General features: G+C 39.3%; 1 protein-coding gene across 3 annotated transcripts in view; it reads right to left on the bottom strand.

Moving 5' to 3' along the window:
• Positions 1 to 22,017, bottom strand: part of LOC148398399 (protein crumbs homolog 2-like) — a 49,484-nt gene that overhangs the window by 5,108 nt on the left and 22,359 nt on the right. Inside the window, exons 8-14 of one of the 3 annotated variants that reach the window (XM_088376910.1) lie at positions 20,715 to 21,668; positions 19,940 to 20,481; positions 19,498 to 19,663; positions 16,411 to 17,272; positions 15,710 to 15,826; positions 15,090 to 15,216; positions 11,363 to 13,204 (exon numbers count right to left, since the gene is read on the bottom strand). In XM_088376910.1, coding sequence (XP_088233036.1) covers positions 12,983 to 13,204; positions 15,090 to 15,216; positions 15,710 to 15,826; positions 16,411 to 17,272; positions 19,498 to 19,663; positions 19,940 to 20,481; positions 20,715 to 21,668 — 2,990 coding nt within the window. In that variant the 3' untranslated portion in view covers positions 11,363 to 12,982. The other 2 variants (XM_088376911.1, XR_015858717.1) reach the window with 2 other exon arrangements.

The following is a 22,017-nucleotide window of genomic DNA, read 5'->3' as shown; positions in this document are numbered from 1 at the left end:
TAATGGAATAAATTACTCCTTTTTACCAGCAGGGGGGGTTGTGTGCACATGAAGTCTCGAGAAATTAACCTATTTGCAAACAGTTTGGTGGGAAAGGCTCAAATCCCAAGGAAGCCTCACGTGCCCATCTGTACTTATTTGGTGAATAGACTGAAATGCTTGAAAGCATTTCTAAAAAACAAGGAATCTGACATTTTGGTTGTTGACTGTTACCTCGATCGGTATTAGGGAATTGGGAAAGTCTGAGTGAGATAATTCTATTTTCGCCACTTTCTTCCAATGCAGCATAAGACTCGTGAAGTCGATGTTAATCAACCGTTAACATTTCAATGAGACCCAGCTTTGAGTTTAGCATCAGCTATAGCTATCGTTTAAAAACAAAGCATGTTTTGTATACAAAATTTTAGTAATTTAAGAATTTGGGCTAGGAAGGAGGCAACCTGTTCAATTTGCCACACCACCTGAACAGACCCCGAGAAGACAGAAAAGAAGCCAGTCGATGTCCGGGACTCAACGTTCTCAAAATGGGAGGGGGGCTAAAAATTCTCACGGGTTGACATTTTTTATGGAGTTCCTGTTACAATTGTTATCCCCCCTCCCCACCACCTATCACTTTGCTTGGAACAAAAGGAGCCTTCAGAACTGAAATTTCTTCTCAATCTTTCATTCAAATAAATTCACTCAAATCTTTCTTGTTATGAAAGATTTCATTGCAAAACGTGTGTGTCTTTTTCTTAAATGAACACTTTTGACATTGCTATAGTGTCATCATTTAATTATAATGCACTGTCGTTTTAATGCAAATTAATAAATGCAACAATATTAAGTTGCTTTGAAAACACCTGAATAATAAAAATGGATGAATGATGATCACAATTAAATATAAAGTCTCCTTTGTAATATATACTCCTTGTAGCATGTAATGCTCCCCAAAAAGTGGAGCTCCTTTGCATCGTGGTTTATGTAAAGAGCTCACGTAATTATAGCGATACTTTTTGGTGAAGTGAATGAGTGTCCGTCTGTACGATTGGTCTTTGAACGCACCTCGCTTCAACCGCAGAACTTGAATGAACTTAAAGAAATAAAATGAAATAAACGAATGAAATAAAATTGACTGACGCAAACGTGTGTCCTTTATGTTTTTATTGAAAACAACATAGTGCTGCTGACGCCGTAGGGCATTGGTTTTTCGCTTTCCAAACAAGGCGCGCTCGCTCCCGCGGCAGGGGAAACAAATCTTCACGGGGGAACCAAATCTGGCACAACACCTGTACAGTCGGAGGTGGTCTACACCAAAGAGTTGAAATCAGCCAATAAACAAAACCGAGTGTTTTCAAGGGCAGCAAATGTTGCAATCTCTTCAGGGTTCGTTTAATGTCGCTAATGTTCACAAAACGCTCGCCAGATGTTTTTGCCATCTGTTTCAAGGATTTTTCCTGTCGCAAGGAAATTTTGAATTGGTTCAGAATTCCCTTGCTACAAGAAAAGTGCAAGCAAACATCTCGCAACCATTTGGCAAACAGTTGCAACCTTGAACAAACCCTAAAGAGGATGCAACATTCGCTAAAAACACACCCAATTGTTCACTGCTCAGTCGGATAAGGGCTTAAGAGAAGAAGATGCAGAAGGACAAGAAAGAGAATGCCTGTGTTCGGTCTGACAGGAGCATTGTAAATCATGGATAGATTTACTAGAGACAGGAGTGCAATGTTCCCCCTAAGCTGCGCAGCTGCGCAATTGCGCACTGGTCGCGCAGTCTTTGCGCACAAGAAACTCCATGCTGCGCACAAAATAGAATTCTGCATGAACTGATTGATGAATATCTAATGATAGTCGTAATCTGATCTAATTAAGTGGACGAGTGATTTTCTTTCTGTGCCTTTTTGTACTGTAAATCAGTAATTGACAGGTGTCCAGCCAATGATATGATATGGTTCACTTACGCTACATATATGTATGACACATATGAGTCCTGCACATCCGTGCCGCGCAGGTTAGCTAGCTAACGACAGTGCGGCGGAGACAAGCGATGCAAATGCTAAATTAGCTAATCATGGCGAAACGAATGCTGTGGTGGAGAGGGTGAGCTGCACCAAGTTCCTGGGGGTGCACATCAGTGAGGACCTCTCCTGGTACGCAAACACCGCGTCACTGGCAAAGAAAGCTCAGTGCCGCCTGTACTTCCTGCGGAAGCTCAGGCGTGCATGTGCTCCTCAAGCAGTCCTGTCTACATTCTACCGTGGCACCATTGAGAGCGTCCTCACCAGTTGCATCGCTGTCTGGGGTGGAAACTGCACTGAACAGAGCTTGAAGGCCCTGCAGCGCATAGTGAATACGGCTGGTAAGATTATTGGTGCTTCGCTCCCCTCCCTGAAAGACATTTACACCTCCCATCTCGCCCGCAAGGCAACCTCGATTGCGGGTGATGTGAGTCACCCGGCTCACTCTTTGTTTGACCTTCTGCCCTCTGGGAAGAGGTACGGGAGCCTGCGCTCCCACACCACCAGACTCGCCAACAGCTTCTTTTTCCAGGCTGTTAGGACCCTGAACTTGCTACCCCCTTCTGCGTAGCGTGCGGCACTGTTGCACTATTTTCTGGACTGTCTGCTGTACGTTAACTTGCTCCTTTTTGCTCCTCTTATTTATTTATTTGTTGTGTTATTTATTCATTATTTATTCAGCACGCTGTTGTTGACTTGTTTACTTGATTGTCTATTGTGGGCCATGTCTTGTCACCGTGGGATAGGGGGGAACGAAATTTCGGTTTCTTTGTGTGTCTTTGGCATGTGGAGAAATTGACAATAAAGCTGACTTTGACTTTGACTTTGACTTTGACTTTGAGCAGCGACACATCCACTTGCCAAGACAAAATAATTAAGAGATGCGGCAGTTCTTTTAAGTTTGGATGGCTGTCGGAGTGTGTGCAACTACAAGAGGAAACAGTGAAACTAGGTGAGATTTTCTCTTTTTTCAATGAGAAAGGTCTCCTCTGCGAAACATGCAGTGAAGACAAAGTGGCGGGCGAGTTTACTGAGGGAAAAAATATGGAAGTTGGACAATCCTCAAGCGTTACATTCAGCAGAAATGTTATTTAAAAGCTGTTCAAATTGTACAAAGACTCAAGATGGGACAGGGGATAGGTGCATTATTGCGAGACAGCGCAAAAGATCGACAGAAAAGGAACGAGCTGTCACACAAAACAAAATCAGGCCCCGAGCAAGTTAAAGTTCTCATTGACAATATTTATTTATTTATTTATTTATTTATGTGTTTATTTATTTATTTATTTATTTATTTATTTATTTATTTATTTATTTATTTATTTATTTATTTACTTACTTATTTACTTACTTATTTGTTTATTAGTTTATTTATTTAATCTAGTGTTGCACACAGTGGTCCACAGTGTGCACAGGAAGCTTGTGTGTTTGCACAGACACTTGAAAAATTAGAGGGAACATTGCAGGAGTGGTCCAATTGCAAATAGAAATGTCTGTTCAGGGTCACTATTTCTTTATTATACCTTTAACAATGTATTATGAACATACATTTCATCTTGTCCACAAAGGGCAACAATTCTAAATACCCGTATTTTCCGGACTATAAGTCGCTCCGGAGTATAAGTCGCACCAGCCATAAAATGCCCCAAAAAGTGAAAAAAACATATATAAGTCGCTCCGGAGTATAAGTCGCATTTTGGGGGCAATTTATTCGACAAAATCCCACACCAAAAACAGTCATGAACGAGCAACAACAGGCTAAACGATAGCAACAACAGGCTAAACGATAGGTATGCTAACGTGACAAACACAAACAAAGAGCTGAGAACGGGCCTGACGTAACATATAGAGTGATTAAGGGCAACTATTACATGAATAACATGTTTATAAAACCATCAGTGTCACTCCAATTCATTAAATAGCAACAACAGTCTAAACGATAGGTATGCTAACGTGACAAACTCAAACAAAGAGCTGAGAACGGGCCTGACGTAACATATAGAGTGATTAAGGACAACTATTACATGAATAACATGTTTATAAAACCATCGGTGTCACTCCAATTCATTAAATAGCAACAACAGGCTAAACGATAGGTATGGTTAACGGGACAAACACAAACAAAGAGCTGAGAACGGGCCTGACGTAACATATAGAGTGATTAAGGACAACTATTACATGAATAACATGTTTATAAAACCATCGGTGTCACTCCAATTCATTAAATCCATCGATCGTTCTTTGTCAACAATAGGTGCGCACGGCTGAGGGCGCTTGCACTTCAAAATATTCCACAGGCTCATATAACGATAGATAAACTATATTTCAAATAACTATAATACAAGCCGATAATATTATCAAACCATCCGTGCACTTTAATTCCATTAAATCCATCGATCAAATTCCTCGTCCTTTGTCAACATCGCTGCGCGTGCGCCCTGACGTCAGCCTCGTCTTTATTCCACACATCTACTATATAACTATATTGTAGCGTTAACAAAGTACAAGGATAGACGCGGGTTTGGTAAACGGCTCTTTATTAAACAAAACAAACTTCCAAGCGTGTGGCGGCGTGGACTTCCAGACAGACCGGGCGTGCGTAATGGCCATGTCCGAGCCCCGCGCACCGTTCGCGGACAGCCACTCGGCCCAGCGCCGGCCCCCGACTCAGTAGAGTAGGACCGGGCGTGCGTAAAAGCCATAATAGTTTTTCAAGCCTTCTCTGTCACTCCAAATCCTTAATTCCTTCAAACTCTTTGTCCTCCGTGTCACTTAGAAATGATCACCGCTAATGATGCCGGTAGTCCTTATGTGGGCACGTTTGTATGTAACCAACCGCCGCGCCGTGCTACTGACGTCACTTGAAATAGTAATCCATTGGTACATCACGGTTCTCCAAACTTTCTGCTGCTCAATTACTGTTTTCAGCTGCATATTTTACAACTTGAAGTTTGTAACCTGCAAAATATGAGTTTCTTTTTGGTGCCATTTTTCTTAAGCCCACCCAGTTGATGAGTCACGGCCAACGGTGAAATTTAGAGCGCCCTCATCCAGTTTCGTCTGAAAATATAATTTTTTTGGGTTGTTTTATCAAAGTCAAAGTCTGCTTTATCGTCGATTTTTTTTTTTTTATATACTAAGGCACACAAAGAGATTGAAATTACGTTTCCACTATCCCTCGGTGAGATAGTACACATATGCATACAAGCAACACAAAAAAAAAACAAGAAGGCACAAACAATGAATAAATAAGAGTGTTGAATAAATGATAAATAAACAAATAATAATAAATAATGATAATAATAAATATAATAGGAGCAAAAATGGAGCAAGTGTACATACAGCAGACAGTGGACTTGGATATGGTGCTTTAAAGTGTTAATTGCTTTATTTGATGTTTTCTCTATTTTTTATGTTTTGAATATGTTCAAGATAAAGATATAAAAGCATGTGAAGTGATCAACTATACTAAAAATAACATGGGAAGTGGTCAACTATACTTGTAAGTGATGTCTTAATGATCAAGTAAAAATTTGTGAAAAAAAACATATATAAGTCGCTCCTGAGTATAAGTCTCCCCCCCACCCAAACTATGAAAAAAACCGCGACTTATAGTCCGGAAATTACGGTATACATACGTGATGTGGAACCATCCATTTTTGGGACTGACCATTTCTGGTGGACCAGTAGCTTTCTGATATGTTAAGCTAGACACTTTTTTAAATTTTAAATCTAAATGAAAGCATTAGTAGAAACATTGTGATTAGTTTTACAAATTTACACATTACATTAATATGATGTCGAATTTTGCAATTACCAATACAAATGGAACACCATAACAACGTAATACTTTGGAGTAGCACTTTTAATTTTGAACTGTAATATACATTATGCAACATTGAGAAGACAATTCCAGTGTGAAATCACTACCATATTGTACATAAATGACTTAATTACAGTTTCTTGTATTTTGTAGAACAGTGTTTGACCGTTTAATACCATAATAAACTTAAAATTGCTGTGGAATGTGTCAGATGTAATTTGTTGAGGCGAACAGAAATAAATACTACGCACAAAGAAAAAACAAAAAATTATCGGATCTTTGAAAACAAAAAGGCACAATTTGCATCTCATCATACACAAGACAGATCTACGCAGTCCCTTTTGGCATTTCACAAGGGCTCTAAGTAATCACAGTACCTTCATAGAGAGAAATTCATTAAGTCAACAGGCATAAGTACATAAGTTACTGTGTGGTAGAAAAACCAGTACAATGGATGTCTGCATGCAGTGGAAAGGTTTTTAATTGCATTGAAAATTCTTTATTATTGTGGGATAAGCCCCTCCAGATGCAACATCATGTTTGTGAGGTGGTAGATGAGGATGGCTAACAAGGAAAATATTCAAGACAAACATAATGAAAATGAAAAAAAGTTCTACGTAGTATTTGAATTTAAAAAATGAAATTGTACATCTTAAGGAACTTGTAGGAATTTCCTCCCATAGCCTGTGCTTGTTTTATGAAAAGAATCCAGTATAGAAAAACACAAACGATACACACTTGGGGGGTTATAATGATTAAAAAGGACATTTTAATTGTGGGGTGTATGCATTCTGTGGAACTAAGGGGTCTAGTTTGGCCTCTGGTGGATTAATGAACTGCTTAATTTTATTGGTTAGATGTGCATAAGTAGATTTCATACCAGTTAAATTAGTACACTAATGTGTTCAATGAGCTCGATGTTTCATGAGGCCAAAAGACTAACAATCACACGATTTAATTAAATTTCTTTTTCTTATTTGAATTAACATATTTTTAGAAGAAAACAAAACAATATATAGTACATTTTGTCTCAGATTTTTTTTCTGAAGTATTTGCCTTAGTATGGAATAAATAACTGACTCCAGAGCAGTATTCCCTCTAAACTGCGCACAAGAAACTCTATGCTGCACACAAAATAAAATTCTGCATAAACTGATTGATTAATATCTAATGTTAGACGTAATCTAATCTAATTAAGTGGACGAATGATTTTCTTTCTGTGCCTTTTTAGAGTGTAAATCAGTAATTGACAGGTGTCCAGCCAATGATATGATATGGTTCACTTACGCTACATATATGCAAGTTTAAGGTCAGTGGATGTTTGAGAATAATTGGCAATCTTTACTCATGTTGTCCTGAAAGTTGTACAGAGGCCTAGATCTACCGGAGTCAAATTCCTTGTCTGTCATGCTCAAACTTGGCAAATAAAGATTGATTCTGATTCTGATTCTGATTCTGACACAAATGTGTTCTGCCCATCCATGCCGCGCAGGTTAGCTAGCTAATGACAGTGCGGCGGAGTCAAACGATGCAAATATTAAATTAGCTAATCATGGCGAACCGAATGAGCAGCGACACATCCACTCGCCAAGCCAAAATAAATAGGATATGCGGCAGTTCTTTTAAGATTAGATGGCTGTCGGAGTGTGTGCAACTACAAGAGGAAACGGTGAAACTGGGTGAGATTTTCTCTTTTTCGAATAAGAAAGGTCTCCACTCCAAAACATGCAGTGAAGCCAAAATGGCGGGCGAGATAGGGTTAGGATTAATAGGTTAGGGGAAAATGTGGAAGGAATAGAAATTGAACTACCTCCAGCGTCACATTCAGGAGAAATGTTATTGCTGTTGAAATTGTACAAAGACTCAAGATGGGACAGGGATCGGTACATTATTGCGCAAAAGATCGACAGAAAAGGAACGAGCTGTCACACAAAATAAAATCCGAACCCGAGCAAGTTAAAGTTCTCATAGACAATATTTATTTATTTATTTATTTATTTATTTATTTATTTATTTAATCTGGTTTTGCACAAAGTGGTCCACAGTGTGTGCAGGGAGCTTGTGTGTTTGCACAGACACTTGAAAATTCGAGGGAACACTGCTCCAGAGTGATTTGCTAAAATGTATAAATAAACCAGCCGAGGATTAACCTATGTTCAGTATGTCTGTAAGACAAAGTCTATCCTTCCAATTTTTAGACCTTCAGAAAACAGTCTCTGAAGAAAACACAATGTATTTTTTATTCTTTCTCAAAAATGAAAGTGTGGCGGTGAGATATGACTAAGTTAGATTTCTGTAAAGTGTTTCTATCAAATACCATCTACTATGTATATGTTACAAAAAATCAGAAATGCTGAATATTACACACAACAGCAAAAAACACAAATCATTCACATCGTATGTACATACATTAATGGTGACCACATTCCTCTTGAGTCATCTTACAGCAGTTCTTTACATGTTGTTATGTTAGGTCAGTGTGTGTATTCAAAACAGATGTTCACTAATTTTACAATTTCCAGTTTTAAGACACATTAGAAGATTAAAACCTGCTGAATGTGTTCTGAGGAATCATTTAGAGCACATATGTCAGAGTCAAGGCCCGCGGGCCACATCCGGCCCGCGAGAAGGTTTTTTACGGCCCCTGGGATGATCTTGATTTATTATTAGAACCGGCCCGCAGACCGCAGCAAGCCGGCAACCCGCAGATCTTTTACAAGCACCATTACTACATTTCCCACAATGCAACGGTGACGCACCGAGCAGTACGCTGCTTCATTTCAGTGTTTATTATTAGCACAGCAGTCGTCAGCATAAGTGTAAAATTAACTTTCAGATACCCATCAAAAATGGCAAAAAGGAAGGTGGACACTGAGAACCGGGGGTTTCAAACAAGGTGGGAGTCGGAGTATATGTTCACGGAGGTAGCAGGAAAACCTGTGTCTTCTGTGTGGAGAAAGTGTGGCGGTACTGAAAGAGTATAATCTGAGACGACATTATGAAACGAAAGACGCGGATTATTTTTTTCTTTGAAGTAAATTTAGCCCACTTTTGCTAAAATAGAAAGTTTAAAAGTTAAAGTTTAATATTTGTTTTCACTGCATGTTACTTTTGATTAATAGATTTTTGCACTTTATTTTATTGTATTTCAATCCAATTACATTTTAAAAATATTTCAGTTGCGTGGATGATAGAAAATTGCTATTATTTTTTTCTTTGAAGTAAATTTAGCCCACTTTTGCTAAAATATAAAATATAGGTTACTGATGGTGCCTTAAACAATAAAGGTTTCTTTCATTTAATGTTCATGTTATGGGGATTTTTATATAAAGGAAATTTGTCGTTTGTGTCTGTTGAAAATTAAAGATTATTGACACAGCCATAAGAAAATATTGCTTTATTTATCTGATCATATTGGAATATATTTGTTAAGTTTTCAGTAGGTTCAATTAGGTTCACTAGACTATATGCGTCATTTAAAAAAATTTCAATGAACATTCGATCAGTCCGGCCCTCGGCTTGTAGCTAATTTTTTTATTTGGCCCTCCGTCCATTTGACTTTGACACTCCTGATTTAGAGGTTTAAGTCAAGCATGAGTGAATTTTCAGACAATATGCAGTTCTCTATGTCATTCAGAGGTTAAGTTCCCACCAGGTTTTCTTTTGTTTGACAGTCAAAACATCCTTTCTCTTGCATGTGGCACATTTGAACATTAAACAATGAGTAGCAGAAGAACCTGTAATCTGCATTCAACAAAATCAAATGTGTGTTCACAGTGAGCATATTGTATAACAAACTAAGTGACATTGAAGGTTCCAAGTAAACAATAAACCCTCCATCAAATTGGGCCTGCAGGATATAGTGCTGTGTTAGCAGTGGTGAATTTGCATGAAACAGGCACGTTTTGACTCACACATCACATACCTGTTATCATGGCACCCGTGAACTGTTTTAAACTGTAAAAAGAAATGCATATCATGTCTTCTTATGTTGGTAAATGTGGCAATGTTGAGGTGGGCATGTACGTATATGACCAGCCACAACATTATGACTACATGCAAATTAAATTCAAGAGCTGTGTTAAATATTCATTTTTAACAAAGTTAATTATGCTCAGCTTTGATTAATTCATTTGTAGTTTCTGTTATAGTGGCCTGACTGTTTGATACAGATCATATATTGAAATATCATAATTAAAATGGTCATGCTTGGTTGGCGCAGACAAATATCATTTGCCTTATGCAAAGTCTTCTCATATTCTCACATCATCATGTAAAAAGGGACCACCATGACACACTAGTTGGAACAATGAAATAAATTCCTTTTTTCTGTGTGACAATCTCTAAACCTACTCATCATTAAATTTGATTTTGTTCATGCTACTCAGTGGTCATACAGATTTAAAAAAAAAATCACAAAGTGGACAAAGACAAACAAAAATCCAGTGTCACTAAATTCAGAGTTCAAATAATGGCCCTGTTCACACCTGGTATAATTGCGCATCCTGAGTCATCGGATCTCAATTGGAATATTCCAACTTGTCGTAAAAATAGTGATATTGGCTTCTTTTATGGTCGCATACTTGGTAAATGTAGAAAAGTCAAAGGGCCCGTTTTTCCTAAACAGGAGCTAGTGCGCTTGCCACAAAAACTGTCACATCTTCACTTTCGTGCGAGGTGGGTCTAATTTACTGTGTTTCGGAATTTGACAGACCGGGTTTTGGCTTGCTGGATGCACGATCAGGGGTAGAAGGCGATCTCTGAGTGCCCACTCCACAATGACCAACTTTACATCTGTCCTTTTAAATGTACTCTGTGTGCGCTAATCCCCTGTATTTTCATGCATTTCATGCATTTTTATATAGAACATGTACCTCTTTTTTTTTTATTATTATTAAATTTAAGGGAATGAAGGTTGTCACTTCTACTGGATGGCAAATCAGCTACGTTCCCCCCACAAAGGCGCAAACGCCCCCCTTTGACCTGCACACGTCTAACAAAATATTAAAAGAAACAAACCTCTGCCCACGAGCACAGTTAGACTGCACTTTACACTACACTTATACTAGGCATGGAAATAGGGCCCAGAAATCCACCAAATGATCTGAAAATGCATTTCTCTGTGCATATTTACAGAGTAGTGTTTCTGTGCCTCAGAAGAAATAATGTGTAAATTCAGTGCTTACTAGAAAAAAGACATTCATTACACCATTCAACCTTCATCAAATAGGATCAAACTTCTGATATTAGTAATTAAATCTATATTAAATTATACTAATCTTTAACCTCTGACTTGCCCGTCTCGTTACTTACTTTAATGTGACATATGTATAAATTAAGGCCAAACAGTTTGAACTATGTTGCCAGATGTACTTATTACAGTTCAAACCAGTATAACATCAAAATAATATTAAATATGCTTCAGATAATTTTTTCAGTGTATATATGTGTATATATATATATATATATATATATATATATATATATATATATATATATATATATATATATATATATATATATATATATATAGTATATATATATTAATATCTGGTGGTTAATTATATAATGCATTGGGATACGTACAAAAGCATTACAACAATTCATATAAAAATTAACACCGTGAACGTCATTGATGCTTTTTTGTTCCAAGAGAGAGAATTTACATTAGAGTCGACCGGGCCAGATTTAATCATTTAAACTCTAGTGACAAAAAACAGTCTACAAACTCAATTAAGATCTATTAGTTTGAAAGTCATAGCTTTCAGTTTACCACTAAACATGATCGACCATATTAACTGTAATGTATGTATTATACAGTATTAAAAAATATGTAAAACATAACATCAACTTTTTCTGATATTGTGTAATAAATAAGCAACAACTAAAGATAGCTGTCTGACTGGTTAGGACACATTTTTCGAACCAGATTAAGGGAAACAAGGGATGTTAAAAAAACAGATGAAAAAAATACAGAATATTTGCAAGCAATTCATTCACTTTTGCTGACAGCAGGGCATTTTCTTTCTCGCCGATGAAACCATGCATCATCCTTTTTTTTGGTTGTTTTACCAGTGCACTCTCACGCATACTGACTTTATCGTTAATACCACTACTGAATATCTCTTTATCTTTTTGCAATACACCAGAGGGGTCTGTGAGGTGAAGTACCACCTGGCAGTCATTTTGTATTTACACATCAGCAAACAGCAAAATACATTATTTATGAGGTATATGAATTTGTGAAAGTGTTGGAACTTTAGCATGGCTTTACTACTATTATGAGTGCACTGTTTAAATACCAGAGTGTGATGGTTTTAATATCTTTTTAAGATCATGTATGCACTTGTATCTGCCAAGTTGAAAGACCATGTGCCACTCATAGGATTTCTATGAAGCTGTTTACATCTGTACAATTATGCAAGAAGACTTCAAGACTTCCTTATGCAATGAGGCTTCAAGATGCTTCGTGAACCAGTTGTTGAGTTTATTAAACCTGGTAGACAGCACACTCTCTGTTTAACATAGGGCTGAAAGCACACAGACATGTCATTTATTAAACCTCCTTTAAATCACCAGTGGTATCTAGAGGAGTTAAAAATACAAATGGTTCATGAAGCAGATTGTAACCTTCACTTTCCCATCACTACAAGAGGTGTATGTATACACGTACCACCATTTGTCACCACCATTTGATCTGTCAGTTAAGATTGCCTGTACTATGAATGCCTATTTTTTTTTTATTATCAGTAACGTTTTGAAAATAGGACTTCAATTGTGGCTGTATCATCATGGGAGATATTTTTTATAAAAAAATATCTAGATTAGAAAAAAAACACAAGTGTCTTTTCTGTTACTGATGACATCTGAAAATGACCCATGTAAAAAGTGGTTTCGTCGAGTGTTGAATAAATGAAATGTGTTGAGTCCAAATCTTTCAAACACTGAGCTTGTCTTTTTACATTTTTTATCATGTCCTCTCCTCTGATCAGATTTTACCATAGAGTTTCAACATCAGTAGTTTTTCCAAGGTGGAGCATCAATCATTTAGTTCATTCAGACGCACATTATTTTTTTCTTCTTTTTTTTTGAGTGGATGGGTCACAACAGAGCCTTGGAATTCTCTCTTCACACATCCACTGATATGATGCTGCAGGTCTCAGATTAGTCTCTCCTCAGGAGGCACTTTGAGGACGCTGCCCATCTCCAACCTGGCTCCAGCTACCTCCTGTGAGCTGGGGCTGTAGGTACCCTCTGACTGACGCTTCTTCCGGGCCGTCATGATGAGGAAAAAGATAACTACGATGGCTACTAATACACATAACGTGGTGATGGGGATAGTCACTACCAGCCAAGGGATCCGCTCCAATTGTGCCTTTTTCTGCAAGACAACATGAGGGCACCTATTTTTATACACTCCTCTCAAATTTAAAAGGACCATATATCAAGTTGTAACTACAAGTCAATCACATTTCCCGGATATCAACCTGTAAATGCAGTGCTGTGATTTTGATTTTAATCCTCAATGGGATTATTGATTCGGATTAAAATTATCTTTTTTGTTATTTTGAGAATTTCAGCTACGTAATAGACCTAGAGGAGGACTGCAAATTGTTATTCATCAAGGCAATGTGCCATTTGAGCGGAGAGAATAATATCACTAAGATTTGGTAGCAATTTTAAACCTCCATCCATCCATTTTTTCTCACTTATCCAAGGGTTGAGTGGCTGGGGCAGTAGCTACAGCAGGGAAGCCCAAACTAGCCTCTACCTAGCCACTCTGTCCGACTCTTTTGGGTAAATCCCAAGGTGTTCTCAGGCTATCTTGGAGACAGTCTCACCAACATGGTTATCTCCAGTGCCTCCTCCCGGTTGGATGTGCCACGAACAACTCACTAAGGAAGCGTCAAAGTGGCAACCGAACCAGATGCCCGAGCCACCTTATCTGACACCTCTTGAGGTGCATGAGTAGCGGTTTGACTCTCCCTCCTGGATGACCGACCTTCTCAACCTAACATCCTGCAAAGTAACCTCACTCGACTCTTTTCTGACTGAGGACCATGGTCAATGATTTAGAGGTGCTGATTTTCATTCCAGCTGCTGCAAAGTACTTCAGTGAGAGTTGAACCTTGCGGCTTGATGAAGCCAAAAGTACCACATTATCTGCAAAAAACAGAGATGCAATACTGAGACCAACAAAGCAACTTGCCTCAACCCCTTGGCTGAGTAACGAAACAATCAGCAACAAGACAATGTGACTGGGACACTTATCAAACCAACAAGGACTGAAAGAAAGCAGCGAACTGAATACAAACAAACTGACAAGACAATGAGGAACACAGAGACAAGGGAAAATTAGCACAGGTGCACACAATAACTAAATCATAAACCAGATCAACGACAACCATAACAATTTCCACTGAACACAGCATTAATGGGGCCGGCTTGGTGGAGCGCTGGTTAGCATGTCCGCCTCACAGTTAGGAAGGTGCTGATTCGATTCCACCTCCGACCCTCCCTGTGTGGAGTGCCGGTCCGAATCAACCTCCTGCTTTTCTTATTGTGATGAGGCTCTGGAAACATTCCGAGCAGACCCTCTCAGAATTTAGTAGAACCGGGACTAACATTTCCAATTCTTGTGGTACCACTTGGATTTTAAACTGTAGGTGGTATATTTTTATGCTTAGTCCGTCGCACGGAAGACACTGCTGAACAGGAGCGAAGACATACCAATAGTGTGCAGTGCAAAACAAACTCTTGCCACTTGAGCTGCGGCACAGGCGCCAGGCAGCTCCGTTGTGCTTTGGTCCAAATAGACTTCTTGACTCTTCTTGACAAGGTGACGCAACAAAAACTACATGGTGAATTATATGGTATTAATTTTTACCCAGGACAATGATGTTATTCCCCAAATGCAAACATCATGTAATCTTAGTATCCATTACCTACTGCAATTTCCCGATACACTCGTATGCAGGGCTCTGAATTTTTGTCCCGTTACAAGACTTTCTAAATAATGTGCTTTTGGGGATAATGGGATTCCCAAATTCTGGACCCCAAACTCTGCTAAAAATTGAGGCTTAGCTGTGTGTGTGTGTGTGTGTGTGTGTGTGTGTGTGTGTGTGTGTGTGTGTGTGTGTATGTGTGTGTGTGTGTGTGTGTGTGTGTGCGCGCGTGCGTGCGTGCGTGCGTCTCAGGAAATAATCAATGAATTGTAATTGTAATGATAATTAATGAATTGATGTAAATATTTAATTATTACTTACGTTGCTTTCACACAGTGTGCCACTATAGCCTGGCACACAAACACACTGAAAGTGGTTGAGTCTGTCTAGACAGGTGGCACCATTAAGACAAGGACTGGACGTACATTCGTCTATTTCTGTCTCGCACCTGAAAGACATCAGCAGAGCTTTAATACAACACAAAGTGACACACACCTTCACCAGCAGCTCTCACAAACACTCTCCTGACCTGACATGGTGAGAAGTCTAAGCCTCTGTCAACAGCATTTTTCGAGAGATTTAATCGTGCGAAGAAAAAAAATGTAGATTTTAACCTCATATGCATATGCAAACTCAAAAGAATGTGACTACACATTATATCCGTGCAACTCCACTGATTAAAGAAAATACACAATGTTGAGATAAATTATAAAAAAAATACAAATAATTATAAAGATATTATATCTATAGTATTTTTGACCACCATCAGATTTCCACCACTTTTTTTGTTTGTTTTTAAGATGAAATACCTTCTGGGAAGCATTACTATATAATATCCAGCTTAGCATGAATAGGAACTGTAATTGGATGAGTGACTTTCTACAAGAATACTAGAACAGATCAATTAAGCAAGTGTATGGTAAGGAATGTGAGATGCTCACCTGGCTCCAATGTACCCTGGCTTGCAGGTGCAGTTGCCACCAGTGTCCCCCCCTATGCAAACTCCTCCATTAAGGCACTCCGTTTTGGCATCACAGGCCGCTGGAGGAAATCGCCACCTTTTGGCCACAGAAAGAGAAGGGGGGTGTTATAGTTTAATTCTTTGTATTTTTTTTCTAATGCAATTCCCTGGGCATCAATTGTACGCATTTTGGATATCCGTATTGCGGGCCTGTCCTAATACCTCGGGATTGACTGTGCAGTAAAAAAGTTGTTCAAATGGATTGGATGGATCATTCCACCGTCAGATCGGATCGGAGTTCAGTAATCTTTTCTTTTAACTTAGTGATCATGTATCCAAATCGAGTAAAGCCTGAGTAAAAAATACACGTCACAACTTCCAAAATAAAACAGTTTGGATTTTTGTGCCCCACAGTGTACCAGTGAAGGCAAAGGGGTATAAAGATATTAAGCTATAATGAAGAAAATCAAACTATTTCTAGCGTAGTGCTAACAAGTGAAGTAACAGTATCGAATGACCAAGTATAAGGCAATAATGATCAAAATCAATACATGCCTAGTAATAAGTCAGTTATTACTGGAATAGCTACTTAAACAATAAAGATTATTTAAAAGTCTGTAATGCTATCAAAGTTTAACATGTTCTAAAACTATATATATAAGGCAAAGATGAGTCACTTACTGACAGCGTTTGCCCAAGTATTCAGGAGGGCATAAACAGGTATGAGTTACTGTTGTTTCCACACAAGTCCCCTCGTTCAAGCAGATAAACTCCAAACAGTTATCCACTTCTTCCTGACAGTTTCTTCCTATATATCCAGGCTCACAGTCACACTGGTAGTCTGCCAGAAGGTCTTTACATGTGCCATAGAAACAGGGCCCAGAAGAACACTCATTTATCTCAGCCTCACATAGTTCTCCCGACCACCCTGGGTTGCAGCTGCAGTTAAACTCATTAAAATGGTCCTGGCACACACCCTCATTGAAACAAGGCTGAGAGTCACAAACTGGGGCACCCTGGCATCCCAGGTTTGGCTCACGACCACTCAGTCTGGAGAAATGACTTGTCTGAGGGGCATCTGGCACGCTGAAAATTGGAAGGTAGACTCCACCAACTCGGACTTCCCCCAAACATCCAGAATATTTCTCTGCCAGCCAAATTTGGGTATCATTAAGGAAGTTGAGGACGGCACCAACTCCAAGACTACATCCCGCTGTCTGCCCATCTACAGTGAGACACCATCGGGACACTGATTGTGCAGGGTCGATCATGGTCAAGCGGATGCGATGCCACGCTCCATCTGCAATGGTCCTGTCGCTGGTAAAAGCCAGGAGATCTCCACTTGTCCCAGTGTCCATTTTGACAAGAAGTGTGGAATTAAGGAGACCCAGACAAAATACCTCATCTCCGTTCTCTGCCCTCAACAAGATACCGTTGTCGTCGCGTGTTCTAAACTCCATCATGATGTTTGTTACTGGGCTCAACAGGGATCTGTTGGCAAAATACTCAAGAGCATTGTCCTGGAAAATGGCTTGAGTTAAACCTGTGGGAGGCAAAGATAATGAGGTTGACGTGCTGTGAAATGACAAAAACATTCACCATCTTTTACAGACTTCCTTCAGTTTGGCCTTTATGGCAGAGTCAGGGGTCCACACTAACATTTTTACTCGTAGCACCAACTTAAAATTTTTGGAGTGCTGGAAGGAAATTCAGGTGTGCACACAGTAAATTGACTCGCAAAGTAATTTTTTACAATTTGCCTCATTTTCACCCTGTTACTGCTAAATATTTGCAGGAATTACAATGTTTTTAGTTCACATTTTATTGTGTTTCAACACAACATAAACCCAAAATATAAATTAAAATAATATTGTAAAATGAGTTATACATATTAATAATGAAAAAAGTCAAATTAATGTTTGTACCGGCAGTGCAAGCATGATCCACATTCAAAGTGGGTGCTTGTAGGTATGGACAGGAATGTTTGTAGTTGAATAGAATTTTTTTGCCCGACTCGGTTCCCACTCACACAGTGTTAAAGTGAGCATTAATGTTTGTCTATCGATGTGCATGCTCTTGACTGGCTGGTGACTAGTCCAGGAATTTTCCACTTTGGCACATGAGGTTTGTTGGGGAGAAAATAGTCTGATTAAGACTTTTTGGGTGGTGGCCCTGAAAGGGGCAGCACTGGCCCCTTACAGAGGAAAATATAACTTCGAATCTTGGTTAATATTTCATATTTAGTTCTCACAATTGCGTTTATGGTTTTGATTTTTTACAAACCTCACTAAAATGAAAGCATGTCATTTACACACACATTATTAATATTACTACTTCCCAGAATAATGTCCGTGCTGACATTTCAATGATGTACTTAATTTGTTAACTCAATGGCAGTGGTCTTCAAATGGTGCCGCTGCTCATGTGAAGATAGTTTGCTGTGCCGGCATAGAAACAGATTGAAAACAAATATCACTCACGATTAGCGTTGCTTCGACATGACCAGCCTAATGTTGGCAAAGGGGAGGAGCGGCTGACATTGGTGACTGCAACCACCAATTTTTCGAGTATGAAGGGAACCACACAGCTAGTGCTCTAAAGTGTGTTGATGTTGGTGGAATCCTAAAACATCTACGATGAATAAGTCTTTAGTCTTTAGCACGCAGCGTTGTTGGGTTGTAATGTGGCGACGACGTTAGTGAATTTTTCATCCACTCGCACTGTCTCATTTTAGGGGCAGTCTGGAGCCCTGAGAGCTGTTTTCTACTGTATTTTTCCTTATTCTGGTGTCATTGACTAGTAATTATATTTCCTATTGAAAGCAATTACATTTAGACTCCTGACATTGTAGAATGTCTTTCACATAAAATGTTAAAGAAACTCAACTTGAATTTCTTTCCTGGATGTACCGTATTTTCCGGACTATAAGGCGCACCTAAAAACCTCAAATTTTCTCAAAAGCCAACAGTGCGCCTTATAGTCCGGTGCGCCTTATATATGGACCAAATGCGGCCCGCGTCTAAATTTAAACTGGCCCGAAGCATTGTGTCATAAAATCAATCATAAGGGGCCCGCTGAAGACTATGAATCATGAATCAAAAAGACTATGGATCATTATTTTGTGATTATAAAGTAATTTGTTGCGTCTGAAGTTGAAGTAAAAAAGATAAAATGGAGAATGATTTGATTTGGATTAAAAATCTGACATGATGCAACCTGGCCTGTTTACTGCAGTCACAAAGACCAATCGCACCTTTCTTATTCATACAACAATAACAACAATAAAACAAACTTAATACATCTAATAAAAATTAATCCAACTTTCATAAAATTGATAATTTGTTATTATTTTAATCTTTAACTTTTCTGGTAGTGCAATTGACAACAGATTCTCAGTTGCAATATCAACCTATCTGCAAAGGATATAGTAAAGGATATAGTTACATATTTACAAATTCATTCACAATGGTAATGGTTCGTGGAATGTCAGTGCGAATGGTCGGCCCCTATACAGGACTGTCTCAGAAAATTAATGCATTAATGGTGCGTCTTATAGTCAAGTGTGCCTTATATATGTACAAAGTTTTCAAATGGGCCATTTATTGAAGGTACGCCTTATAGTCCGGTGCGCCTTATAGTCCGGAAAATACGGTATATGGTCTCTGAATGGTTGGTTGTCCGAACCATTGAATGTTAAGTGACACTTTTTAAATGTTGTCCTCGGGTGACTTTAAGTATGAATGAAGCTAATGACAAAATACTACTCACATTCATAACCATCCCATAGGTCAACACACTGCCCTCCTTCAAAGCAAGGGTTCTCGACACACCACAAACGTCTCTCGCACAGTCGTCCAGAGAAGTTAATGGAACAGTCACATTTGAAATCATTCCAGGTAATCTGACACTTTCCATCATAGAGACAGGGCTCATTCTGTGTACAAACACAAAGAGAGGTGCGTGGATTAGATGCTGCTCACTTGCAAAATCTCTAACCCAAGATGACTGCAGAGGTTCAGAACAAGCTGCAGAGCAGATTAGGACGTAACAAACAGATCAAAGGGATTCACAACCAGATCAATGTCAGGTTGAGGCAGTACAGCACAGTTCAACTGTCAGAGTGCACGGAAACATTGCAACATGCTTGAAACTAAAAGCATCAGTAAAACTGTCGTAAAAGTGAGTTAATCTAATACTTTGTGCACAGTACCTTGCATGAATTGTCACTTTGACATCCAGGCAGAACATTCTTCTCTGCAGTGGCATGATAACTCTCCACCTCTTCTTTATAATGCACAAAAGACAAGTGCTTGTTATCCAGTCGAATGTCTTGTAGACAGCCCTTAAATTTTTCACCCCAGGAAGTCACATTTTCACCTACAGGGAGTCCTCCTACATACACAACATCCCCTGCCTCGATGCTCACATTCCCTATGGCGCGATGGTTCCCCGCTATGGGGAAGAACACGTGGCCATAGTTTACTTTTATCGTCACCAAATTATCTTTTCCATCTGTGACGAACTTGGCCTCCGACAAGAGTGTGGTGTAAGCGCTGTAGATAGCGACAGTAGCTTCCTTCAGGTAAAGCGTCAGGTAGGACCTTTCCCCTCGACGAAATTGCAGAAGAAGGCCATTTTTTTTAAGAGAGCGCATTATAAAGGAGATGGTGAAATTTTCTCCATGGGTTTCTTTGATGTTGAAGGCTGCATAGCTTGTAGTGTTCTCATGACCAAAGGTCCAGGATGGGTACTCTACAAAGACAATGTTTAAAATTATTATACAGTAATGTACATGTACATGCAGTGTCTGAATGACTTTTAAATGGCTGGAGTAAAACTCTAGCTTGTCTGTTTTAGGAAATAAACAGGAACTAACCTGCCTGAAGCTGCATTACCACAGCTATTGATAGTTACAGTGACAGTTACAGATAGTTTATCAGACATCTTAAAAGGCAGTATAAGACCACAGCTCTAAGAAATCTCACCTCTTTCGCATCTTTCGCCAAAGTATGGCCGGTGACACTGACATTTGGCCACAACCCACATGTCCACGCAAAACCCAGATTGTTTGCAAGGGTCGTCATGGCACACATCTTCTTTGACACATCCCAATTCCAAACCCATGTTATCCTCTCTCATGAGGTCCTGAGGCATCAGCAGTTTGTAGTCGACTTGAAGGTCTTCCATGCAGCCAATGAAATTCCTCCCACTTAACGTGAGTGCCAAATATTCCTTTGGTGCTCCTCCTACAAACAGCTGTTGAAAGGAATTTGACTGGAAGAAGATAAGATGGTTGTACACTAGATTTTTCACTTGACATCCTTCCTCACAGCCAGGTCCCTCTACAAACATAATGAGTCTCTCATCCATCGTCACGGTGACTCTGTACCATTCTCCGTCATTGACTGGACCTGGATAAATAACCTGTAGCAATCTCCCAAATTTTAACCTGGCCTGAAGGGAACCCCGCACTAACTCCAGGGAGATGAAGTGTTCCAGGGTACCACGATGGTACAACAACATGTCCGGCAAAGTGCTCCTGAATCTTAGTTGTACACTGAGTCCATAGTTGTAGTCATCAGTACCTTGCCTTCCTCTGTTTTTAGAAACAGGCAGCTGCATGTGGACATAGCCCTCTGAGTTGAAGGAAAAGGTGGTAGAGGTGTTGCAGAGTTCTCCCGTCCAGCCTGGCCCACAGAGGCACGTGTAGCTATGATCGCCATACGCTGTCAGCAATGGCATGCAAATGCCATCATGCTGACAATTGTGCTGCTGACAACCAACCAGAACAACATCGCAGTTGCGCCCACCCAATGGCTCTCGGCCAGTTTCTGGTTCGGGACAGTGACATATATAAGAGTTGGCAGCATCTTCACATGTGGCACCATTCTGACAGGGATTGCTGTCACACTCGTCAATGTCCACGTCACAATGCACACCTGCATTGAAAGAACCAACATTTTAGTCATTAATATTCAAACAATATACTCAGATCCATTTATAATGCACACAGTTAATTTATTCATATAAACCCTAATCAAACATTGGCTGTGTGGGAAACTGGCTCAGCCTACTTCTTTATTTAGATGCAGAGACAAGCTTGCCTGTATGTTGCCTTTTAAGCAGATTTGATTGAGGCAATGTGTTGTTTTGTTATTGGCAAATGAGGAAGCTGAGAGAGCAAATTATAACTGGGTAAATTAAATTTACAATAATGAAAGGTCATTGACTTTACTGTCATACAATTATTGTAGTATGGGCTGGTTGCTTAATTTTTGAACATCACAG

Source organism: Syngnathus floridae, chromosome 5 (assembly GCF_059516105.1).
Source record: "Syngnathus floridae isolate MCC-2025c chromosome 5, RoL_Sflo_1.0, whole genome shotgun sequence".
Lineage (NCBI taxonomy): Eukaryota > Metazoa > Chordata > Actinopteri > Syngnathiformes > Syngnathidae > Syngnathus > Syngnathus floridae.
This window is presented reverse-complemented; position numbering and strand designations above follow the sequence as displayed.